At 46.7% G+C, this 22,685-nt stretch overlaps 1 protein-coding gene across 5 annotated transcripts; it reads left to right on the top strand.

Moving 5' to 3' along the window:
- On the top strand, window positions 1-5,160 carry Rps24 (ribosomal protein S24). 5 transcript variants are annotated; one of them, XM_029469330.1, is made up of 8 exons: window positions 1-99; window positions 1,112-1,177; window positions 1,273-1,482; window positions 2,663-2,773; window positions 2,895-2,897; window positions 3,336-3,353; window positions 4,728-4,747; window positions 5,076-5,160. In XM_029469330.1, the coding sequence occupies exons 1-6, from the start codon at window positions 97-99 to the stop codon at window positions 3,339-3,341; spliced, it is 399 nt and encodes a 132-aa protein (XP_029325190.1). In that variant the 5' UTR covers window positions 1-96; the 3' UTR covers window positions 3,342-3,353; window positions 4,728-4,747; window positions 5,076-5,160. The 5 variants fall into 5 exon arrangements, with proteins under 5 accessions (XP_029325190.1, XP_029325192.1, XP_029325191.1 ...); XM_029469332.1 differs by lacking the exon at window positions 3,336-3,353; XM_029469331.1 differs by lacking the exon at window positions 2,895-2,897.
- The last annotated feature ends 17,525 nt before the right edge of the window (window positions 5,161-22,685 follow it).

Below are 22,685 nucleotides of genomic sequence, written 5' to 3' on the forward strand. Positions count from 1 at the left end.
GCCCCCGCGTTGGGGTCCTTCCTTGCGCGTTGATATGATTGGTCGGCAGTGAGCGGTCCTCTTTTCCTCCTCTCCAGCTCCGGCGCCGTAGCCATCATGGTGAGTCTCCTCGGGCTCTCAGCGCTATCCGTCGCTTATCCGCGCCATCCCTGCCTGTTCGGGCCCCGCACTAGAGCCGCAGCCATCCGGGGTCCACTTACTCTGCTCCGGCCAGCCTCACCGAGGCCGGTCGCCCGGGGTCGCCGAGTCGTGGCTGTCGGAACACGCCGGGCTTTGGGCTCCCCGGCCTCGGCCATGTAAACCACTGTGGAGCTTCAGGGGCACGAGTGAGGCGGGCGCTGGCGGGCCAAGGTGATGAAGGCCCCTCCGGCTCTTGGGCCAGTGGACCCCGCGAGTAAGCCAGCGGACTGAGCGGTGGAGGAGAACTTGGGTGTCTAGGGATCGTTAAGATACTTGGGAGGGGACCGCCAAAAAGACTGAGTCTTCCGCCACGGGCGGGCTGGTTTTCTTTAACTCGTGCATGGAATTGGTGCTATCGAGGCGACTTAATCCCGATTCCTCGAGTCGAGCTCGGAAGGCCAGCAGCCATGTGCAAGCTGCCGATTTGAGTTGACCTCTGATAATCTTCGTGTCTGTTTAAGCTCGCTGGATGCCAGCTACTACGGTACATCTTACTCTAATTAGGGAAGAAGTTGGCGAAGTCCTGTGTCTGGGTAGCCACCGAGAGGTGCTGGGAACCACTAAGACTTCTCTCCAAGCACTAGACGCATTGGTTGCAGCATGTAGAGGGTGCTGGTGGTGTCCAGTGTCAGGTGATCAGGGATTCTCAAATCAATAAGTGAGATCACAAAAGCAGTAGTACTGAGGTTAATCCAAGTGATAGCCGTAATTGAAAGTGAAGTTTGAATGACATGAGAGAAAATGAGTTGTTTTATGGTAGTTTCTGAGGCGCCGTCGCCTGCTTTGGGGCTTTTTGCCTTTTCTTTCCTTTTTAGCATGTCCCCAATTCCTGCCTCTTTCTAGACTGCATTGCTAGTAATTGCTGAAAGGCCAGAGAAAAGTCAAGAGGAGATTTTTAACATCATCTTACTGACTTGTGTGTTACCTGCAGAATGACACAGTAACCATCCGGACCAGGAAGTTCATGACCAACCGTCTGCTTCAGAGGAAACAGATGGTAAGGATCGGAGTTAAAATGTGGTCTTTGTGTCTGCTTTTGAAGATGTAGTTAACTTGTAAGGAGTACTGACTCTTACATGTACCTCTTTATAGGTCATTGATGTCCTTCATCCTGGGAAGGCAACAGTACCAAAGACAGAAATTCGGGAAAAGCTGGCCAAAATGTACAAAACCACACCAGATGTCATCTTTGTATTTGGATTCAGAACCCACTTCGGTGGTGGCAAGACCACTGGCTTTGGCATGATCTATGATTCTTTAGACTATGCTAAGAAGAATGAGCCTAAACACAGACTCGCAAGAGTAGGTATCTTTTGTTTGTGCTTCAGCTATTGGAGATGTCATTCTTTAAAGGATACATGCCAGCCTGGACTGAGTTAGGATGGCAAGTTAGATTTTGTTTTCCAGTATATATTGGGATACAATAAGCAGTTTGGGCCAAACTTGTGGTATTCTACCTACCCACTAGCCCATCTCCTTCTGAACTGGAACTTAGCAGTCTTTACTGGGCTTTCTATTTCTAAGTAGTGGAATTGCAGGTGTGCACTGCCATAGTTCGCTGTTTTGTGTGAGCCATGCTGCCATCCATGCCTAGGAAAAGTTGGTATCATTTAATGGGAAAGTTACCATATTTATTACAATGCACACATGGTACCTTTAAAAATGTACAAACTTAGTCCAAAATGGGTAACCGACTTGGTTGATGGTCAGGGTGCTGGGATTAAAGGCGTGCGCCTCCACACCTGGCTCTGAGTTATTTTCTTGTTTGTTTCATTGGGTTGTTTATTTGAGGCATTGTCTTTAGCACAGGCTAGCCACAAACTGGGAGTTATTTTACCCCAGTTTCATGAGTGCTAGGATTCATGAGTTCTTTAGTCCATTTACTCCTGGTATGATGAATTCTCTACAGTTAGATATGAAGACTTCCTGAGGCTATTTTTGTTGAGATAGGGTGTTGCCCTAGCTGGCTTCAAATCACAGGGATTATCCTGCCTCTGTCTCCCAGTTCTGGGATTAGAGGCATGTGACCCCACACCTGGCTAGGTATCTTTTTAAAGTGGTGCTTTGGGAATCTTGCTGAGAGCCTTGTGAAGATTCTGTCTAGAATGCCAAGAGCAGATGAATGGGTTAGGATCCAAGGCGGGGGGAGGAGGGGGTGGTAGGGTTCTTAGTAAAAAGTGTTTCTCCCTTCACTGGAGAAGTAGGAATTGAAAGACAAGATGATGAGCAGTGTTGTAGCAGGGTTTTTTTTTTTTTTTTTTTTGGGTTTTCAAGACAGGGTTTCTCTGTGTAGCCCTGGCTGTCTTGGAACTCACTCTGTAGACCAGGATGGCCTCGAACTCAGAAATCCACCTGCTTCTGCCTCCCGAGTGCTGGGATTAAAGGCCTGTGCTATCGAGCCCGGCTGTTGTGGCAGCTTTTAAAAGGTTGAGCTGGTATGAGTGGTGAGGAAGGATTCCATTAAATGCACTCTTTTCTATAGCATGGCCTTTATGAGAAGAAAAAGACCTCCCGAAAACAGCGAAAGGAACGCAAGAACAGAATGAAGAAGGTCAGGGGCACGGCGAAGGCCAATGTTGGTGCTGGCAAAAAGGTACGGTTCATGGCTGCTGCAGAAATGTCATTAATTGTTAAGCTTAATATTTTCTGTGAGAAGGGGCTTTCTTTTTTAAATAATCTGTTGGTGTTTTTCTTTCCCCTCTTCTGGATTGCAGAAGGTAACGTTTTGAGAAGCTCTGTAGTGTGGTAGTATCATAGAGTAGATTGGCCCACTTCTGCTCGTAGACTAGCACACTCCAACATAAGGCCACATTGATCCAGCGATCCTAGTGGCTGCTTTTAAGGCCTGATTGTTGTAGAAATGTTCTTGTGTTAGTTGACACAGTCCCCTCAAGGGAGAGCAGCCATGCTCCCTGGGACTGTCTTCTCTTTTTTTTTTTTACATGGGTGCTGCTGGTTTTCTGAAGCAGTTGGATCAATGTGGCTTGTGCTTTTCTCTCCGGTTAGCCGAGATCACAGTGATTCTGAGTAGTAGCTGCATACCAGCTTTGCTAGCTAGTCTTGTAGAATGGAATTTAAGGTGTTGGGTTGCTGAATAATCAAGTGTTCTGTGAATTTTTTCCCCTCTCCTACTGTCTGGATTTCTTGTTCAACAGAAATGAAATACCTAGCAGGTACTGCCATTGGGCACGGTGTGGGGTGTGCCACCTTCACTGAGCTGGCTCTGATGCTTTGCATGTTGGCTTTTAGATGATGGTTTTTATAGTACGGCTTGTTAAAGTGCCAGTGCCTGTTTTAAGTAGTGTCTTAACTACCAGAAGGAAAAGCTTGCTCATTTATGTTGGAGACCCCAAAACACATGTTAGATGGAGGGAGGTGTCTTCTAAAGTAAGATAGGTGCCCTCGTCTCCTTTAATTTGTAGTTAAGAGTCTGGTATTCAGGAAATGGTCAAGACCAATAGATTCCCTTGGGAATAATGGCATCTGATCCAAGCTGGTTGGCCCTAGCATTTCTGTTAACTAGTTTCCTGTTCTTAATAGAAAACTTTGAAGTAACCTTCTGACGCTTTGGGTACTATTTTCACCACATGCATTTCAGTCAGAATGGCTCCCTGTTTCACTCTTAACAATGTGCAGTAGATTAAGTAAGTGCAGTAGGATTAAGTTTGTATGGTTTTAGAAATTTGCCCACTCCCCTCTGCCTACCTTTCAAGCTGCCTTCCTGAGACCACACTCAAATGACTTACTGCTTTCCTATCAGCACTGGCTAATGAGCACTGCCCATAGACAACACTGCATAGGTGTTGCAGGTCATACCTGTTGATCAGTACAAGTGTTGATGTAGGTTTGTCCTTTGAGCCAGAACTGGAGGCCATGAGACAAATTCTTTGCCAGGCTCTGTCCCTCTGGATGGTGTTCTGTGGAGCTGGTGACCTCACTAGTACACTACACTTTGAAAGGCTAGCTCAAAACTGGGCTTAAAATAGTAATGTCCTGAATTTGTTTTGCTTGATGTTAGAACATCCTTTGTATACAGTGGAGCTTAAACCAAGGCATTGGTCATATATTTGTAAAGTAATTGGATTTTTACTTTAGCTAAATTTTTGTTACTAATCTGTATACCTTGTGGTATCAAAGATTGGTATAAAGTACTTTGAGCAGATTTCAAAGACTTGCCTAATCATACATACAGAGCCCCTCCCATTGGAGTCTAAAGATTCCCAAGTCTGGATCCTCTGCTTGGCACAAGGCTGACCTGAGCCAAAGGGCCCAGCCCCATTGTCCTCCATCCATGTGCAACATGGGTTGGTGGCACCACTCTGGCATTAATGCAGTTGCCTGTTACTTTGTTAACATTGGAACTGGTAATCAGGAAAGGTGCTGTCAGAAGTGGGTGGTGTGCAAGGAATGTTCTGTACACAACAGAGAACAGTCACCTGAGGTATCTGTTTGCATGTACTTCAGATAATTTTGGTGTTTGAAAAAGGACTACTAATGAACTGTCTGTTTTCCTCCTTCCCATTCCCCCTTTCCTGCCACTGATTCAGTGAGTGGAGATTGGATACAGGTATAGTTCAAGCTATTCTGTAGATCACTAGACTCCTTGTACCTTGTTACTGATGTAGTAGACCAAGCACGTGAACATTTATAAGTAGATTGGCAAGTGTAGTTTATAACAGTACTAACACTGACTGTCTAAACTTCAGAGATGGTGACTTGTTTTTGTTTCATTTCTAACGTGAATGTTAGTTTAGTTTCTGTGTGTTTGCATCATCCTTACAGTTTCTGTTTTAGGTTAATACTTGTTCTGCATGAGTTATTTTTAGAATTTGTCTTTGAACTTTAAAGACCTTTTTTAAAACTGTTGCTGACTGAATTTCTTTCTCCATTTACAGCCAAAGGAGTAGATCTGCGGTGACTTGATGTTTTGCTGTGATGTGCAGATTTCTGAGAGGACAAATAAACTAAAAAGCTTCTACACGTCTGGTCTGCTGCTTATTGGGCATTAGAAGAATCAGGTGTTGATGCAGTCAAGTGCACTGGGCTTTTCGTACTGGGCTTTGTGAAAAGCCCAGTGTAAGAGGCCAGTACAGATCCTTCCTGGAAGAGGGTGATGATGGAGAACATAACTACATGGGCAAAGTGTAGGACCAATTACCCTGTTAGCATTGTCTTTGCTCAACACCTTTCTGTGTCCCTAGACTCGGCTTAGTTTTCTTTTCTTTTTTTTTTTTTTTCTAATTTTTTATTGAACACTGACTATTTTGAGTTTTTTTAATAAGATTTATTTTATGTATATGAGTACACTGTAGCTGTACAGATGTTTGTGAGTCTTCATGTGAATGTTGACAATTGAATTTAGGACCTCTGCTGGCTCCAGTCAACCCTGCTCCAACCCAAAGATTTATTACAAATAAGTACACTGTAGCTGTCTTCAGACCACCTGAAGTGGGCGTCAGATCTCATGGACAGGTGTAGCCACCATGTGGTTGGGGGATTTGTACTCAGGCCCTTCAGAAGAACAGTCAGGGCTCTTAACTGCTGAGCCATCTCCCTAGCCCCTTCAACTTAGTTCTTAGAAGCCAGGCCTTCCTCTCCTCCCTGCTTGATGATCTCTAGCTCTGGCTGGTCTGGAACTCATGTAGACTAGGCTGGCCTGAACAGAGATCTGCCTTCCTTAGTCCAGAGGTTAAAGGTGAGTCTCCCTTGTTCCCCACATCTGGCTTTTGGCCTTAGTTGAAGCTAAATCTGCCTGAGACAGCTTAGCAGATCTTGTCCCAATGGAAATTGAGTCTGTCTTAGGCTAGGACTCCAGGCTTGCCAGCAGGTGTTCTAACAGTGGCCCATAGTCACCAGTCCAGCAACAGGTACTTTGATTTGCCTGATATTGGGAGGGATCAGAGTCAAGAGCCTGAACTGAGTTGATCAAGTCAGGTGTTTGGTTGGGCAGTTTGGGTAGGAATCACCTGAAAGACATTACAGCTTAATTTGCTTTTGTGCTGAGAGTGAAGCTCAGCCTATGTGGATCTTAGGTGAGTTTTTCTCTAAAGGCTGTATTGTATCAATTTGTATGGGTCCATGTGGTAATCAGACTTGTAAATGCAATAAACATTGAATGGAAAGCTAGGGACATCTTGGGACTGGGGAGATAAGTGGTTTGTTTGCTTTTGAAGATGGCCTGGTTTCAAGTTTTCAGTGCCTTGTGGCTGGCTATCATTTGTAGTTCTAGTTTCAGGTAGGTATTTTATGTGCATTGGTGTTTTGGTTTTATGTGTCGGAGTGTTGGATCCTCTGGACTGGATGTGAGGTGCCATGGGGGTGCTCTTAATCACTGAGCCCCTCCCACCCTTATGTCAATTGTAATGAGACATCTTGAAGCAATGGACAAGTGAGATTTGGGCAGCATTGTAAAATGGGACATCAACGTGGGGAGCAAAGATGTGACTATTGTAGCTGCAGCCTTGGGTGTGAAGCTGTTTTAGGAAATCAGTTGCCTTGTTGGAATCAAATGAGTAGAGTGGGTCATGGGCTGAAGGCTACGGTTATATGGAGTAGGGTGAGCCTGCGGTAACTAAACAGCAGAGGCTAGCACAGGAGTCAAAGCAGGTCTCAGGCTAGTCTGGTTCCAGGATGCCTAGGGCTACACAGAACCCGGTCTGGAGAAAGTCAAGGAAGCCTGGAACAGGAGGCCGGTTGCTTAGCTTAGTATGGGAGCAGAGTGGCAACCTGTGGGTACAGGAGAGACTGCTGTTGGCAGAAAGTTACAGACATAGCTGGTCTGTTGAAAGGCGTGCAGCATAGAGATTTACCTCCTGAGTGGTAAGATTTAAGGCCTGTGCCCAGCCAAACCGGTTTTAAAAGTTAGGTGTCAAAGCTGATAACTAGCTGGGGCAAGTGGGAAAGCTGGCAAGAATTCAGGAAGTGCATGGGCCTTTTCTGTGGCTGATGTGGGCAGGGACAGTTGTACAGGCTTGCTTCCTGATCCAGGAGTGGGCCAGGCTCTCCAGAGAAACAAGTCACACTGGCTACCTACCTGTAAGCTTTTCTTGATAAGAGGGTATTTTTGAAATAGCTGAAGCCACTGTGGCCCACCTTCCTTTGTGATGGTTGTAGGCAGCCTGAGTGGGCAACCAGCCTCTGCCTAGCCTGTTAGCACCCTCATCAGTCTGTCCCCTCTGCTACTTTGAATTCCTCTCCATGTTGTTGGGGTTCATGTCAAATTGAGGGCTTTGAAGGGTACCTGTTCTGACATTCTGAATCAAGTTATTTTGAGGCTCAGGATGGCAGAACTGTGGGGAACTAGTTTGTGTGCAATTGTGCGACTGAGCTTGGGAGTGTTAGGAGCTGTAGCACAGCCCTGATGATAACTATATGATAACGCTCTCTACTTGCTTTGGGCAAGCCTTTATAAGAATGCAAAGTTGATCTACGTTGATCATGTCTCATTACAATTGACATGAGGCTGACTTTCTTGCTACAGAAAAGTCCCATGCACAGCCCCTTCAGCCTAGCACTAACTGGAAATTAATGAGAACGAGAGCACAAGGCTCAAAACTCCAGACCTTGTGCCTACTTGATGTGTGGTGTGTGTGGTGGTTCCCTTCTGTGTGGGAACCATCAAGGGTGGGAAGAAAGGCTGGAGATGGTTCTGCAGGTATAGTTATGGTTGTGGTGTTGGGGGCTGCTTTTAGATTGCCCCAGTATCCTGTGTGTGGAGCTTTCAGTTGTCCTTCATTGCTTTCCTTCCTTGCCAAAGTAGAATTTTAATTCGGTCCAAGAAGAGTTATACGGAACTGGAGTGAGGCAGGTGGGTTATAAGTGGTACATTAGGGGACAGTGGTCTACAATTTACCTGGAAGGAAGGTGTATCTTTCATGCTGGTGAGGTCTGACAACCAGTAGTTTTAACTACCAGGTTGGGGAGGTACCATGTTAGGGTGGGATTAGGATGCAGTTTTGTGACTCCAAGGTAATACTATATGTTCAGTCACCAAGCTGCTTTCTTTTGGGCATGACATTGGTCAGTGAGGTGCCATCTGCCATAGGGATACTGAATATAGGTAGCCTAGCCAACCACATTACCCACTTACCAAGTTAACTATGCACCGCCAGTCCCTGATCTGGCACCTGGGGAGGAAAGCCAATGTGGTCTGGCTCCTGGAGTAGCTAGCAGGTTGGGACATTGTGGCAGTCCACAGCCAAACTTGGTGTAAGTCCGTGGATCCTGGAAGGTTTCCGGAGGTCATGGGGTTAAGTGATGTGATCTGGCTCTAATTCAAGAGCAGAGTCCCATTCGAGGCCATGAAAAATGATTAAGCATGTGCTCAAGGGAGTGACCTTTCTGTGGTGGGGCAGGGGAAAGAAGGTTAAGATGGAAATCCTGAATTTATTTAGGTGGAGAGCTCTGTGCTTGGTGGCTTCAAACAGTTAGTTGCCCTTAACTCCTGCTGTTCTTACAGGAGAAATCCCATTCTGAACAGACCTCAGATCAGCAAAGATAGCTGGCTGACTCTGCGTTATCAATGTGGACAGCACAAACTCCTGAATCCCAAAGCACTGCACAGCTGTTCCTCCGTTCTCCAGACCTGAGGCCCTGTCTCCCTTAGTCTTCAGGCTGGGAGTGGGAGGATCAGACCTGATGGAGCAAGGGGCCCGGAAAGGTCAGCAGGGAACAACCCCAGGAAGACCCTGTGTGCCAGGCTGAGGACTTTGCTCATTATTTTGGTTGAGTAAAAGAAATGTGGAGAATTAGAGATTGGACAGTAGGTGGAGTGTCCTTGTCACATGCTGAGTTTTTCCACACAGAATACTTGAACCATTTGACTGCTCATCAGGCACGATGGGAAGATTACAGCTGGAGAGGGCTGATGAGCGGGTATTTGAGCAGTGTACTGGGAAATGGCCAGGCCAGGCCCAGCTCCTGCTCCTCAGCATCCAGCAGCAGGAGCCGTGGGGGAACAGAGGGCTCCCACCCCTCCCTCTATAGCAGGTATAAGAGCAGGGTTGAGTAGTGAGGGTTTGTTAAAAATGCTCAGCTGTTCACCCATGTTCACTTTGTAGCTCGGAGTGGGAGCATTCATTCATCTGAAAATTTAACAGCGTTGAGGCTTGGACTCAAAGTTCACAAAGGTCTTTTCTGCCTCAATGTGACAGGCCTTGTCCAAGAGAAGCTTGTGAATGAATGATAATACTACAACTACTGCTAATAAAAATTCCGGGCACAAAACTAGGGAGCTGCTTAGTGGATAAAGTGCTGTGAACTTGTGAGGACTTGAGTTTAAATCCCTATCGCCTACAGAATTGCTGGGCTGAAGCGGATACCTATAACCCTAGTGCCAGGAAAGCCACAGGCAGATTTCTGGGAGTCTTTCCAGCCTAAGCCTAAATGATGAGGTAGAGGTTTTAATGGGAGGCCCTGTCTCAAAACGTAAGGTGAAGATTAATAGAGGAGATCTGATGTCTACCTCTGACCTCCATATGTGCATGCATGTGTAAATATACACATGTGAAATGCATGAACAGATTTATTGAGATTATACTGGGATCTGAGTCTAGGAGGGAGGCACAAATAAACCCATTTTGCCGATGAAGAAGTTGAGGTTTAAAGGGAGTTAAATAGTCAGCCTAATGAGCCAGAGTAGCTAAGGAAGGTCATGGGTATTCACTCTAGCCACAGCACCAATTGTTAACTTATTAGAGCTGCGAATTTCCGGACCGAACTCTGTCAACTACTGGAAAGTGAGAGTGGAGCCCAGTTACCTGGGTTTTAGCAAGCCTGGCAGGTGCATCTGGTGCGGAGTAAAGTTAAGGGTATTGGGGGAGGAGACAACTGTGGTGGCCAGCAATGGATGCTTTTGATAGCCATAACCCTGAACCTTCCTTAGTGGAATAAAAGTCCCTGCGGCCGTCTTCCACGAGGGGGCACTGTGGATTCAGGCTTGGAATCGCCGGCTTTGTTGTCACGGCTGCTGCTGCTCTCAGGAAGCCTGAAGAAAGCTGCTGCCAGATTAGCAGAGGGGTCAGCCTTTCTTCTTCCGGGAAGGTCTACCTGGGTGGTAATCTTGTTTACAGGATTCAGCCCTCGTGGTGAAACTGAACCTGGAGGGCTTGCTGCTGTTCACATGTGCATGGCGATGCCTACTCATCCGTGGGGCAAGGTCTCTGCAGATCCTCTGCAAACAACATTCCCCTTTTGTAGCTGCCCAGCCAGGCAGCTTACAGTTCCTTTGGAGGGCAGAGCACTAGAACCCCAGTAGCCGATTATGGCTCAGCATTCAACGTGCTTCCGTGTCAATAGTGTTGTCTTGTTTAGATGGGAACAGGAGCCATCTTCGAGTCTTCGCTTTGTGATTTGGGGCAGTTTTCCTTCACCTCTGGACCCCAGTTTCCCAGGAGATTGAAGGGAGTAGCTTTGATTAGGTGGCCCTCAGCCCCTCTTTCTCTCCTTGTCCAAAAATCCCGCCCAAGGGAAGAAAGGAGGAAGCCGACAGCCCCCCTTTCTGTCTCCTGGTCTACCGTCCCCTCCTACAGCAGAAGCGTCAGGCTTGTAGATCCTCTGCTCTCAAAAATAGGTGTACAGCTGGGCGTGGTGGCACACGCCTTTAATCCCAGCACTCGGGAGGCAGAGGCAGGCGGATTTCTGAGTTCGAGGCCAGCCTGGTCTACAAAGTGAGTTCCAGGACAGCCAGGGCTATACAGAGAAACCCTGTCTCGAAAAACCAAAAAAAAAAAAAAAAATAGGTGTAAATGCACACATGCAAATAACAACATACAAGTCCTGCCCCAGGGGGCCGGGGAAGAGCCCAGCTCAGACTCTGAAAGGCATGTGGTGCGAGGACACTGCAGGGCTGTGACATGATATTCATCTCTGGTGTACATTTCAGTAAGCCTTTCCAGGGACTTGGAAGGCAGTAAGGTGGAACCTACCAAATTGGATTTTTTTTTTCAGGTCCTTAGACACCCAGGATTTGCCTCTATATAGATTTCTATTCTGTGTGTTTGGAAGAAGGAAAGATTTACATCATGGTCTCCTCTTGGCTGCACGTGTTTCTTCAGAAAATACATTGCCTCGCAGTGACTTCAGCATTTCCCTCCTTAATACAAAGGACTGGAATCTTATGTCTATAGTGGCTGCCCACTGAAGAAGTTGAATGCCGAGTTAGGCATTGAGCCTCTGGCATTGGCCAATATGAGCCTATAGAAGTATCCAATACCAAGGGAGATTCCACCTTCTGCTGAGTCCCACCGTGTCTGATGATACACAGCGTTTGGTTAGAAACTGCCCATCCCACCAGCAAGACCACTGAGTCATAAGTCTCCACAGTAGAGGGGACATGTTAAGCCAGATAACTACCTGATTTCCCAGAGAAGCAGAGGGCCTCTTTTTTTGTTGTTTTTTGTTTTGGTTTTGTTTTTTGGTTTTTCGAGACAGGGTTTCTCTGTAGCTCTGGCTGTCCTGAAACTCACTCTGTAGACCAGGCTGGCATCAAACTCAGAAATCCGCCTGCCTCTGCCTCCCCAGTGCTGGGATTAAAGGCGGTGCGCCACCATGCCTGGCCAGAGGGCCTCTTTTGGCTCATCTAGTACCTCCACAGAAGTGTGGAGCGTATCAGTGACTTGCTGAGGCCTCTCAATTTGTTAATGGTAAGGAGGGGACTGGGCTTCAGGCTGCTTCATAGCTCATGCCCCTCCTGACAGCATGTGTCATTTGAAGAAGCGCAGGTGCATTAATACATACACAAACATTGACATCCCCCCCTTCGCCACACACATAGACATCCCCTCAATACATACTTGCTTGTGGTGCTGGGATGGAGCAAGCAGGAAGAGAGAATGCTTTATCTGAGCTACACCCCAGCCACCTTTCTTACATCGCTGAGTTCATGAAGCTCCATGGTACCTTTTCCATTCTCTCTACCATTGTCCTGTGTCTTCCTGCACAGGCTATCATTAGCACAGAGGTGACCCCTGGTAGGATGAGGCTTGACATCACAACCCTGGTGCTTCCTATGGCCATAGATTCAGTGGACTGGAGGTCTTGGCTGCTAGTAACTTTGACTCAGTGTAAACAGCCTTGAGTAGGCAGGACACTTAGCACTCATGTGCAAAGGCTTGGTGGATGCAGCAGTTCTCTAGTGTCAGCAATGGTTTCCCTCCTTCGTTATTTTATATGGGTGCTGGGGTATGGCTTGTGCGAATCACAAGTGGGCTAAGAGTTAGACAAGGAGCAAATGCTCAGCATAAGAGGTCTGAGGAGAACTTGGCTGTGGATGACTAGCTGAAGGCCCCATCTCCCCCAACCCCAGCACATCTGGGAGAAGTCATACCTTCTCCACATAGATCAGCTCTAGTCTAAACCATCAAAGGAGAATGGCTTAGGGACCAGTGCCAGTCTTTGCTGTGGCAGAAGGAAAACAATGGATGCTTGTTTTAGGGTCTTTTTGACCAAAGGCCTCTGGAACACAAGGGGTTTTTATTAAGCCCTTTATTAGAAAACTGACATGGATTTAGCGAAGAACTGAAAAAACAGCACTGGAGGCTTCTCTGGGAGTGGTGCGAGAAAAATCACTCCAGAACACGAGCAAGCTTTATGCTACAGTTTCTCTACATCTTCTCCAACGCTTGTTAGTATCCGTAGTATTGATTTTAGCTGCCAAACAGTGTGAAGGGATAAGGTAATTATGGTTTTGGCATTTTTGACACAGCATCTTGGATGTTATCCAGGCTAGCCTCTAACTGGATATGTAGCTGAAGGCAACCTTGAACTACCAACCCTCTTGCCTCTACTTCCCAAGTGCTGAGATTATAGCCCACCACCACCTTGTTTTATGTGCTGGAGAGCAAACCCTGGGCTTCATGTATGTATGCTAGGCAAGCACTCTACCATGTGAGCTACATTACCAGCCCTGTTTTGTTTGTTTGTTTGTTCATTTGTTTGTTTGAAATAAGATCTCATTGTATGATTCAAGTTGGTTTTGAACTCACTACATAGTTAACTGTCCTATTGCTGTGAAAAGACACCATGACTCAGGCAACTCTTATAAAAGAAAGCATTTCATTAGGGTTTGCTCACAGTTTTACAGCATTAGTCCATGTTTATGGTGGGGAAACAGACAGTAATGGTACTGTATCAGAAGCTGAAAGCTTTAAATCCCCATCCACAGGCAGAAAGAGACAATGAACCTGCTGTGGGCTTTTGAAACCTCAAAGCCTACTCCCAACAAGGCCACACCCCTTCTTCCTTCCCAAACAGTTCCACTAATTGGGGAAGCAGGCATTTAAACTGTGAGTTCATGGGGCCACTCGCATTCAGATCCTTACAGTAGGCAGTAGTCTTACTGACCTTGGACTTGAGATCTTTCTGCCTTAACCTTTCCATTGCTGGATCACAGGTGTCTGCCACCATACTTGGTTTACGAATGTCTTTGTGTGTGTGTGTGTGTGTGTACTCTGTGGATCAAAACCAGTCTTATGTCTTCTATACATAGGTCTATATTGTAAACTAGAACTAAAACTCCAGCCTTCATTATAGTTTTCATTGACATTTCATAATAACTGGTTTTGCAAGGCGTAGGAACGCACAACTTTAATTGCAGAACTCTGGCGGTATAGGCAAGTATTTAACTGTGAGTTTAAGGACAGCCTGTTCTGTATAGCAAGTTCCAGGACATCCAGAGCTTCACAGAGAGACCTTATCTCAAAAACAAACAAATAAAATAAGCAAAAACAACCCAACTAATGGTTTGACCGTCTTTTCATGTGCTTATTTATGAATATATGTTGTTCTATTGTCATTTCTGTTGCTATGAAAAATACCCTAACAAAAACAGCTTTAGAGGAGAAGGTTTATTTTAGCTCACGATTCCAGGTTCCAATCCATTACTTTGGAAAGTCACAGCAGCAGGAGCTAGAGACTACTAGTTACATCACATCCACAACCAAGAGCAGAGGGAAATGAATATGTACATGTTCAATTGCTGGTTGGCACTTATCTAGTTTCCTCCTTTCATACTGTTCAGGATCCCCTGTCTAGGGAATGGTGCCACCTACAGTGGGCTGGGTCTTCCTACATTAATTAACAATTGAGATTATCCTCACAGATATGTCCTAAGACTCTCTTTCCAGATGATTCTAGGTTGGCACATTGACAGATAAAACTAACCAGCACATAAATCTTAAGAAAAATATCTTTTTAAATTCTTTTACTTATTTATTTATTTAATGTATGTGAGTACACTGTAGCTAACTTCAGGCGCACCAGAAGAGGGCATCAGATCCCATTACAGATGGTTGTGAGCCACCATGTGGTTGCTGGGAATTGAACTCAGGACCTCTGGAAGAGCACTCAGTTCTCTTAACCACTGAGCAATGTCTCTAGCCCCTTAAAATTCTTTTCTCATTATAAAATTAGGTTATGGTTTGTGTGTGTGTGTGTGTGTGTGTGTGTGCGCGCGCACACATGTGCTTGGGATGGGGGCACAGCAGGTCTGTGAACATGGGTTTGATAGCCAGAGGACAACCTTGGGTTGGCAACCCTTAGTCATAGTCTGCCTTGTTTTATGAAACATGCTCTTGGCCTGGACATTGACCAGTAGCCTGGCTGGGCAGTGAGCCCCAGCCTCTCTAGCATTGGGATCATAAGTAAGTGTGTCATAATGTCTGCTCTTAAAAACAAACAAAATTAAACAAAACAATAAAACCCCATGAATTGTGGGGATTAAACTGATGTCCTCAAGCTTGCAAGGTGTCCACATCACTGATTGAGCTATCTCTCCAGCCCTTATTTCCTTATTGTGCTTTTATTGTTGAACTGTAAGGGATCTTCTGTGTGTGTGTGTGCGTGTGAGTGTGCGTGTGCATGTGTGTGCAGTGAAGGGGACAGAATCAGGATAGTGCACATGCTAGCTAAATTCTTTACTATTGAGCCCTAGTAAGATGGGCACTCACCCATCATTTGTTTGTTTGTTTGTTCATTTGTTTGTTTTGAGACTGTCTTACTAAATTGACTGGGTTCACTTCAGGGTACTGTATAACCCAGGCTGGCCTAAAATTCTTAATCTCACTGCACCAACCTCCAGAGGTTACATGCCACCAACCCAAATAGTGTTCCTAGCTGAGGGAAAAGCAAACTAAAATTGAGAATTTAAGAGACTGCCTGAGAATCACTTAATAGGTGTCTATTGGTGTCCCATCCTATGTCCGTCCTCTCCCCCAACCCCCATGGGTGGGCTCCTCTAAGCACTGGGATTTTTTGCTCCAAGAAGTCTCTGTTACTTAGATCTCACCCCGGGGTGTTTAGGGGTGTGATTATCTAGGTCCTTCCAATGCAGGAGTAAGGCCCCAAATCTAAAAGTAGGTAATGTCATGTCCTGCTGTGATTTCATGTGAGCTGAATGTCTGTCTGCCTTAGCAGGGGCAGGGGTCTCCCCTCCCTGGGAGTTATGTCAGGCTTTGAAATTACAAGGAGAATCCATGCACGATAGAGTGTCAAGGTGGCTTGCCTTCTGATTGTGGTTGTGGGTAGCCTGTTGGCTTGTCAGGGGCTTTTACTTGGGAGTGAAAAGGCAGTTGTTCTATTGGTCATGGCTATCCTACAGAAAAAGCCTGAAAGTGGTCCTAGGAATGGAAGGCATGGGAATTGGTGTGGCTGGACAATAGGTTACTTACTTACTTACTTACTTACTTATTTCCTTTTTGAGAAAGGGTCTCATGTAACTCAGTGTGGTCTAAAACTTGCTATCTAATGAGGAAGATCTTAAACTTCTTCCTTTATGATTTATTGATTTCTGTATATGAGTGCTCTATTTGCATATATGCCTGCATACCAGAAGAGCGCATCAGATTTCATTATAGATGGTGGTGGAGCCACCATGTGGTTGCTGGGAATTGAACTCAGGACCTCTGAAAAGACAGCCATGTCTCCAGCCAGATCTTGAACTTCTGGTCCTCCTATCTCTACTTCCCAAGTGCTAGGATTGCAGATATGTGCTACAATGCCTCCAAACCAGGGCGTTGTGTATAGTAGGCAAACATTCTCTCATCTGAGTGACAGCCCCCCTACCCAGGAATAAGTTCTTAAAACTCAAAGGTAATGGAACAAGACACTGCTTGAGGGCAGTGAGCATCCTGTCCCTGGGAGGATGAGCAGAGGCTGGCTGCTTCTGTGCTGGGACTCCCTTAAGAGCCTCTCCCAGCCTTTTGTGAAGTGTAGACTGGAGGGGGGGGGCATTTAGGGTTTCTTTTAGCCCCCAAAGCCTGTATGTCATGGGTTCTGGTTTTATAGGGACTTCCTGTCCATGCAGCTGAGATTGCTCCCAGCCCAGATTTGTCATGTCTCACTGATCCCAAGGGCTAAATTTGGAATTTAATAATAACACTTTGGATTTATGTAGCCTGTTTCCTTGGAGGCGCTTCATCCGTCATCCCATTAATTCTCATAACGTCCCTGGGCAGAAGGTGAGTGAGCAGAGAGATGAGAAGGGATCTCTCTTTGGCTTCTACACATCCTGAAGGTGAGAGGAGACGGCCGCCATGGGAGCAACCTGGGGACTACGGTGTGACCTGCCTTGTTGTCCCCTGGGCTGGCCCTCTTGGGAACAGGCTGCCTTTGGGTAAACCGAACATCTCACAAAAGAATGCTCATGTCTCAGACAGTGTGTTGGTAGTTTAGTCCCACTTAAAAAAAAAATGTTTAAGACCTACTTATTGTGCACAAGTGCCTAGGTATAAGCTATTGTACTAGGGGAGGGGTGGGGAAAGAAACTCTGAATCGCAAAGCCAGAGCCTGAAGGTACAGTGGGAAGGCCACTGTCATCTGGACCAGAGGAGGCAGGCACAGACCTCGAGATGGTTTCCGTGCAGAGAGGGGAGCCTTGGAGTCTGGAGCTGAGACTTGCAGCTGGCTTTCCTAACCAATTAGATAGTGTGCATCTGGATACAGAGCCAGCCAGGCAGGAGAGGTGGAGGCCTCCCTTGGAAGGGAGCTACCGGAAGTGGCTGGGGAGGTTGAGCGGAAATGGAAGGGAAGGAGCGGCTGTGCAGGTAGAGGGCTGCAGCAGTTCCTTTTCTCATCGCTCTGACCAAGTGTTTGGCGAAAGTGGCTGAAGGGAGGAAGAGATTACTTTGCCTGGCAAAGGGGACATCGCCTATTATGGTGGAGAGGGTGAGGCAGAGGTCACGTTCCGTCTCCAGCCGGGAAGATGGTGTTCAGTCTGTTTTCTCCTTTGTATTCATCCCGGGAAACACCTCCCTGCCCCCAGTCCCAGTCCATGGAATAGTTAGCTCAGATCTTAGGATGAATCTTCCCACTTCAATAAAGTCAATCTAGAAACTTACTCCTAGGCTCCCCCGGAAGTTTGTTTCCTAGGTGATTTAAGATCTTGCCAAGTTGACAATCCACATTAGCCACCTCAACAGCCTTGTTAGATGGTAGGTTGACTTTGGGGTTCGTGTCTACTCCAGAGCATGCTGTCAGTGCTTTTTCTACTTAGCCTTTCAGGGCAGCCAATGTCTGTAATCCTCCCAGGCTCTGTCACTTCAAGCCTGGGCATTTGGAATTCAAGCTGGCTTGGACATTCATTCCAGCCTGTAGTCGGGAACTTCTTAGCTGAGCTTCAGAAACCCAGGGCACCAGACTACAACCGGAGACAGCAGGCAGATTTTTTTTTTTAAACTCCCTGGCACTGCACAACTCTTGCCATTTCCCCTTTGGAGGTGAAGGGATCGGGTTTGGGAGCTGTAGCTGTGATACAGAGCCTCTTCAGAAAGAGCAGGAAGCATACGCACAAACCTGGAGATGTATGGGAAGGAGGCTAGGGATGAGGGCGGCGCTATGTGCCGGGGCTGGGGATGAGGGCAACAGCGCTAACTGTGCTGGGGCTGTAGCAGCTCTTTACAGGGTGGGCTGTAACTAGAGGAGGCCTGTGAGGCAGGATGGTGAGCTGTCACATGTGCATCATGTAAAGTCCTGGGTCAGATGTGGAGCTCCCGGGGTTCTGTCTTCATCTGCTGCCCACTTCTCTTCACTGCTCTGTGGAGGGCAATTTGTCCCTTCACCTGACTGGACTGAAAGCCTCACTTCTCTGCAGCCTGGAGCCTTCCTCTTATGTTCCACAACTTGTTCATTGATTCTGTCCCTTCTTTCCCATCTAGAGTCTAGCTGCTTACCTCCCCATCACTCAATTCTTGCCTAAGCCATTGACATGCTCTTACCCGTGTCATTCCCATACAGCATAACTGTGCCCCCCCCCATACCATTGTCACTTCAGTTATCCCTTTGTCACTGGGTCTCATGTAGCCTCGGCTGACCTCAAACTTCATTTATACCAGAGGATGACCTTGAATATTTCTTTTTTGTTTGTGTGTTTGTTGTTGTTTTGTTTTTGTTTTGTGGAGACAGAGTCTCACTCTATAGCCCGCTGGCCTGAACCTGCTACTGAACTCATAAAGACCTGCTTGCCTGTGCCTGTCTCTTCCTCCTGAGTACAGGGATTAAAGGCATGCTCCACCATGCCTGGTGGCCTTGAACCTTTAAATCCCCCTGCCTCGACCTCCCAAGTTCTGGGGTTATAGGCACATGCCACCTACTCAGTACGGTGCTGAAGACGGAATCCAGTGCCTAAATTGTGCTTGGCCAGTGCTTTGCCAACTGGACCGCATCACTAGCTGTCACCCCTCCCCACTTACTTTTTTACTCAGCAAAGTGGCTTTATAAAAATGTCAATCCAATAAACTTGCTCCCTGTCCAGAGCCCTCTGAGGCTTCACATCTGCCCCTTGGCCACAGCTGTATCTGTGTTAGCATTTCTGTGGACTTTTGTTTGTTCTCCTCAGCAGGCTTTTTCAGAATCTTCCTGGCTACCAACTTCTCCAGCCAGAAAGGAAGCACATGAAGGCAGAGGCATTGGGGATTACATATGTCATTCCTTTCCCCTGCTGTGTCCTTGGGCCTCAAATATTGTCTAGCACACACTAATAAGCATTTGTTGACTGACTGACTGACTGACTGGCTGGTTAGCTGGCTGAGCAGAGGCTGTGTGGGAAGGACTGGGCTGGTACACAGGCAGGGAGAGCAGCCAGGAGGTTGGGGACAAGAGTTCTTTTTAACACGAGGTGATGGTACCGAGGGCAAGATAGTAAAATAACTGGATCCTTACAGAGCTGCATAAAGACTTCAATACCCCTGAGCTCCAGTTATAGAGGCTAATCAATAGTATTTAAGGTTAAAAAATATTAAAAATATATTTAAGGCCATTTAAATTGGTTAATCTGTAGCCAGGTGTGGTGGCATATGCCTTCAATCCCAGCACTTGGGAGGCAGAGGCAGATGGATCTCTGTGATTTTAAGACCAGCCTGGTCTACAGAGTGAGTTCTAGGACAGCCTGGATAGTGAGAGGCTGTCTTAAAAACAAAACAAAAGCAAAATGTTTATCTGTTAGGTGTGATTGAAAAAGAAATTGCAGGGCATGGCAGTACAAATTGTAATCCCAGAACTGGAGGGTGGAGCTAGGGAAGTAAGAGTTCAAGGTCAGCTGTGAGTACAGATTGAATTTGAGGCCAGTCTGGGCTACATCTGCTTCAAACAACAACAAAAACATTTTCAACACAAATTATACCAGATTGTGTGTGTGTGCACACATGTCTGCATATGTATCTTGAATGTATGTGTACTGTGTGCATGTAGGTACCTGCAGAGGCCAGCAGAGGGCACCAGATCCCCAGGAACTGGAAGTGCAGCTGGTTTTGACCCCCTCAAGGTGGGTGCTAGGAACGGAACCTGGGTCCTTTGCAAGAATGGCAAGTGCTCTTAGCCATGGAACCATCTGTCTAGCCCTGTGCATGGTCAGAGGGTAGGAGAGGGGAAGCATATGTACTTACATCACACGTAAACAGCAAGAGACAGACACACGGATAACTTGAGTACAAATAAAAACGAAGCAGACTCTTGGGCAGATCGTAGATAAAAACGGTCAGCTTGTCTGCATGGTGCTCGAAAGATCTGCTTTGTGGTGGTCTCCATTTTATTCACAAGCCATACTTTTCTGGGACCAAGGGTAAGTGTAACAGTCAGAGAGCCTTTGGGTGTCAGGCTAAATTAGTCCAGACGCATGGCCCATCTCCACCAAGGAGAGGGACTTATCCCTGGATCCTGCAGCCTGCTCAAGGGAAGTGCCCTTGCTGGTATTACTATTTGACACCAGGCATTGGTAAAACTTGGGGCAGAGCCTGACATAGCTTCAAGCTTCTGTCCGGGCTCTTGCTCCACACTAGCCTGGAGGGTGGGGGCCAAGCAACACCCTAGAGAGTTTCTTCCTGAAAGGGGCAGGTATGGCTTTAGTCATGGGGGAAATCTGTCCCCCTGCATTGTCACAGTAGTCAGTGGCTTACAGAAGACCCCCCCCCCTCCCCAGGATGGAGATGACATTTGGAGCAAAGACAAGCTAGTTTTTACTTCCCTTTGTTCCCACTGTCTCCCTTAGCTGGGACCACAACTGCCTCTGCTGCCACAATTCCTGCACATACATGCTTTGACATAGTGAGCCAGTACCTGCTGTGGACCACACATGGGGTCCTTCATCTCTCTTTGCCCATTGGTGGGGTGGCCTGTCCATTCCTTTCTGAAACGTTTATAAATGTATAAATGAGATGGGTGTGGTGACTGGCATCTATAAGCCTAGCACTTGGGATGCTGGGGCAGGAGGATTATTGGAGGCAACATTTCAGGATCCTGCGTCAAAACAACAACAACCACAACAACAACAATGAAAATAGAACCATGTATTTACAGAGAAAACCATGCTTGTTAAGGACAAAAAGCAACATGCCTATCTGTTTGACATGAGATGCTTTTTTTTTCCTCCCAAAATTTTGTTCTTTTTGAGACTGGGTTTGGGCCAGGCTGGCCTTGAATTTGTTTCTGTCTCTCTGTCTTTCTGTCTCTGTCTCTTTGCCTATTGCTTTGTCTCCCTGCCTCTCTGTGTCTGTGTGTGTGTGTGTGTGTGTGTGTGTGTGAGTGTACCTGTGTATGCATGCATGTGGGCTGCAGGGTCTACCTCCATTGTGTTCCTTCCTTGCTGTCTGCCCAGAGCCCATTGATTTGGCTATGCTGGCTGCCCTGTGCACTTCAAGGAACCCCATGTCTCACCTGCTTCCACCAGCACTGGGTTTATAGAGATGCACCACTACACCTAGCTTTTTATGCAGGGCTTGGGATTTGAACTCAAGTCCTCATGCTTGTATAGTGGGTGCTTTGCTGACTGAGCCGTTTCCCACCACCAACTCCTGCTGCCCCAAGTGTCTTTTTATTTATACATTCATATTCCTGGTCATTCTATCTATGAACCCCAGGTACCTGTGATCCCCAAGTTACAAATCCCTTAGTGTAAGACAGAACATTCCCACACATACATGTATGAAACTAGGTAGCTGTGTGTGCCTACATACAAGAATCCTTTTATATATACATGCATGCATACATGCACACACACAACTTCAAAAGATTCATCTTACACCTGCTGTACACACACACAGCCACAGCTGCATTCAAAAATACATTTACACATTTGTATCTAGCACAAGAGTCCATTTACAATGCCCTGGAAGTGAATCCACAACTGATATACATGCCCATCCAGAGAGTGACAGAGACATGTGCTGACATATACAGGGTAGGGACATACACACCTGGCTCCAGCCAGAGCTTTCTGTACACCTGTAAACACAGGTCCCAGGCCACTGGGTGCCAGGTGACATGGAGAAGTCTGTAAGCCACTGACTACTGTGACTTACGCTAACTACCAGATACTGTCTCTAGCTACTAAGGGGGCTCAGTCCAGGAGGACAAAAATACCAACCAACCTATTCCCCAAAGCATGAACTGAGGAGACAACAAAGCCTTAATCTGCATCCTCAGGGATTTATCTGAAGTAGCCGCCCCAAGACTAGGCCACCAGGGAGCCCTCAATGGAGGCTTGCCTGACCCTCAGGGGCAGCAGGCCTATGGGCCCAGGACAATGCTGGGATGCCCTCAAAGGAAGACATTCTTCATTGGTAATGAACATTATGTCTGCAGAAACTAATGGCTCCACCTCCTATTCAGTTTATGTAAAATAAAACAGGCCATATGTTGCTGCTTCCAGAGTTTGGGTGTTTAAATTAAATGTTGTTTAATGAATATTCAAACCCATTTGCTCCAAAGTTGTGCTCAATGTGGTGGCAGCTTTCATCCTCCCCCTTCTCCAAAGCCCCCCTCCCCACTCCGGTACCCAGGGTATTAAGCCATTAGAACGGGGTGTGAACATCCAGGCATCTGTCTTCCAACGGGAAGTTGGATATTAAAATGCCAGAACAGATGACAGTATAAAGACATACAGTGAGGGGGCTGGCTAGTTGTTGTTGTTGTTTGGTAATTAAGACTGGGGGGCTTTTGACTTGAATTCTATGTGTGTGGGAAACAGAGGTAGGGAGCTGAGAGGTGTTCCCCACTTTGGGCTCCATGGTGGCCTCTGC

Source organism: Mus caroli, chromosome 14, assembly GCF_900094665.2.
Source record: "Mus caroli chromosome 14, CAROLI_EIJ_v1.1, whole genome shotgun sequence".
NCBI classification, from domain to species: domain Eukaryota; kingdom Metazoa; phylum Chordata; class Mammalia; order Rodentia; family Muridae; genus Mus; species Mus caroli.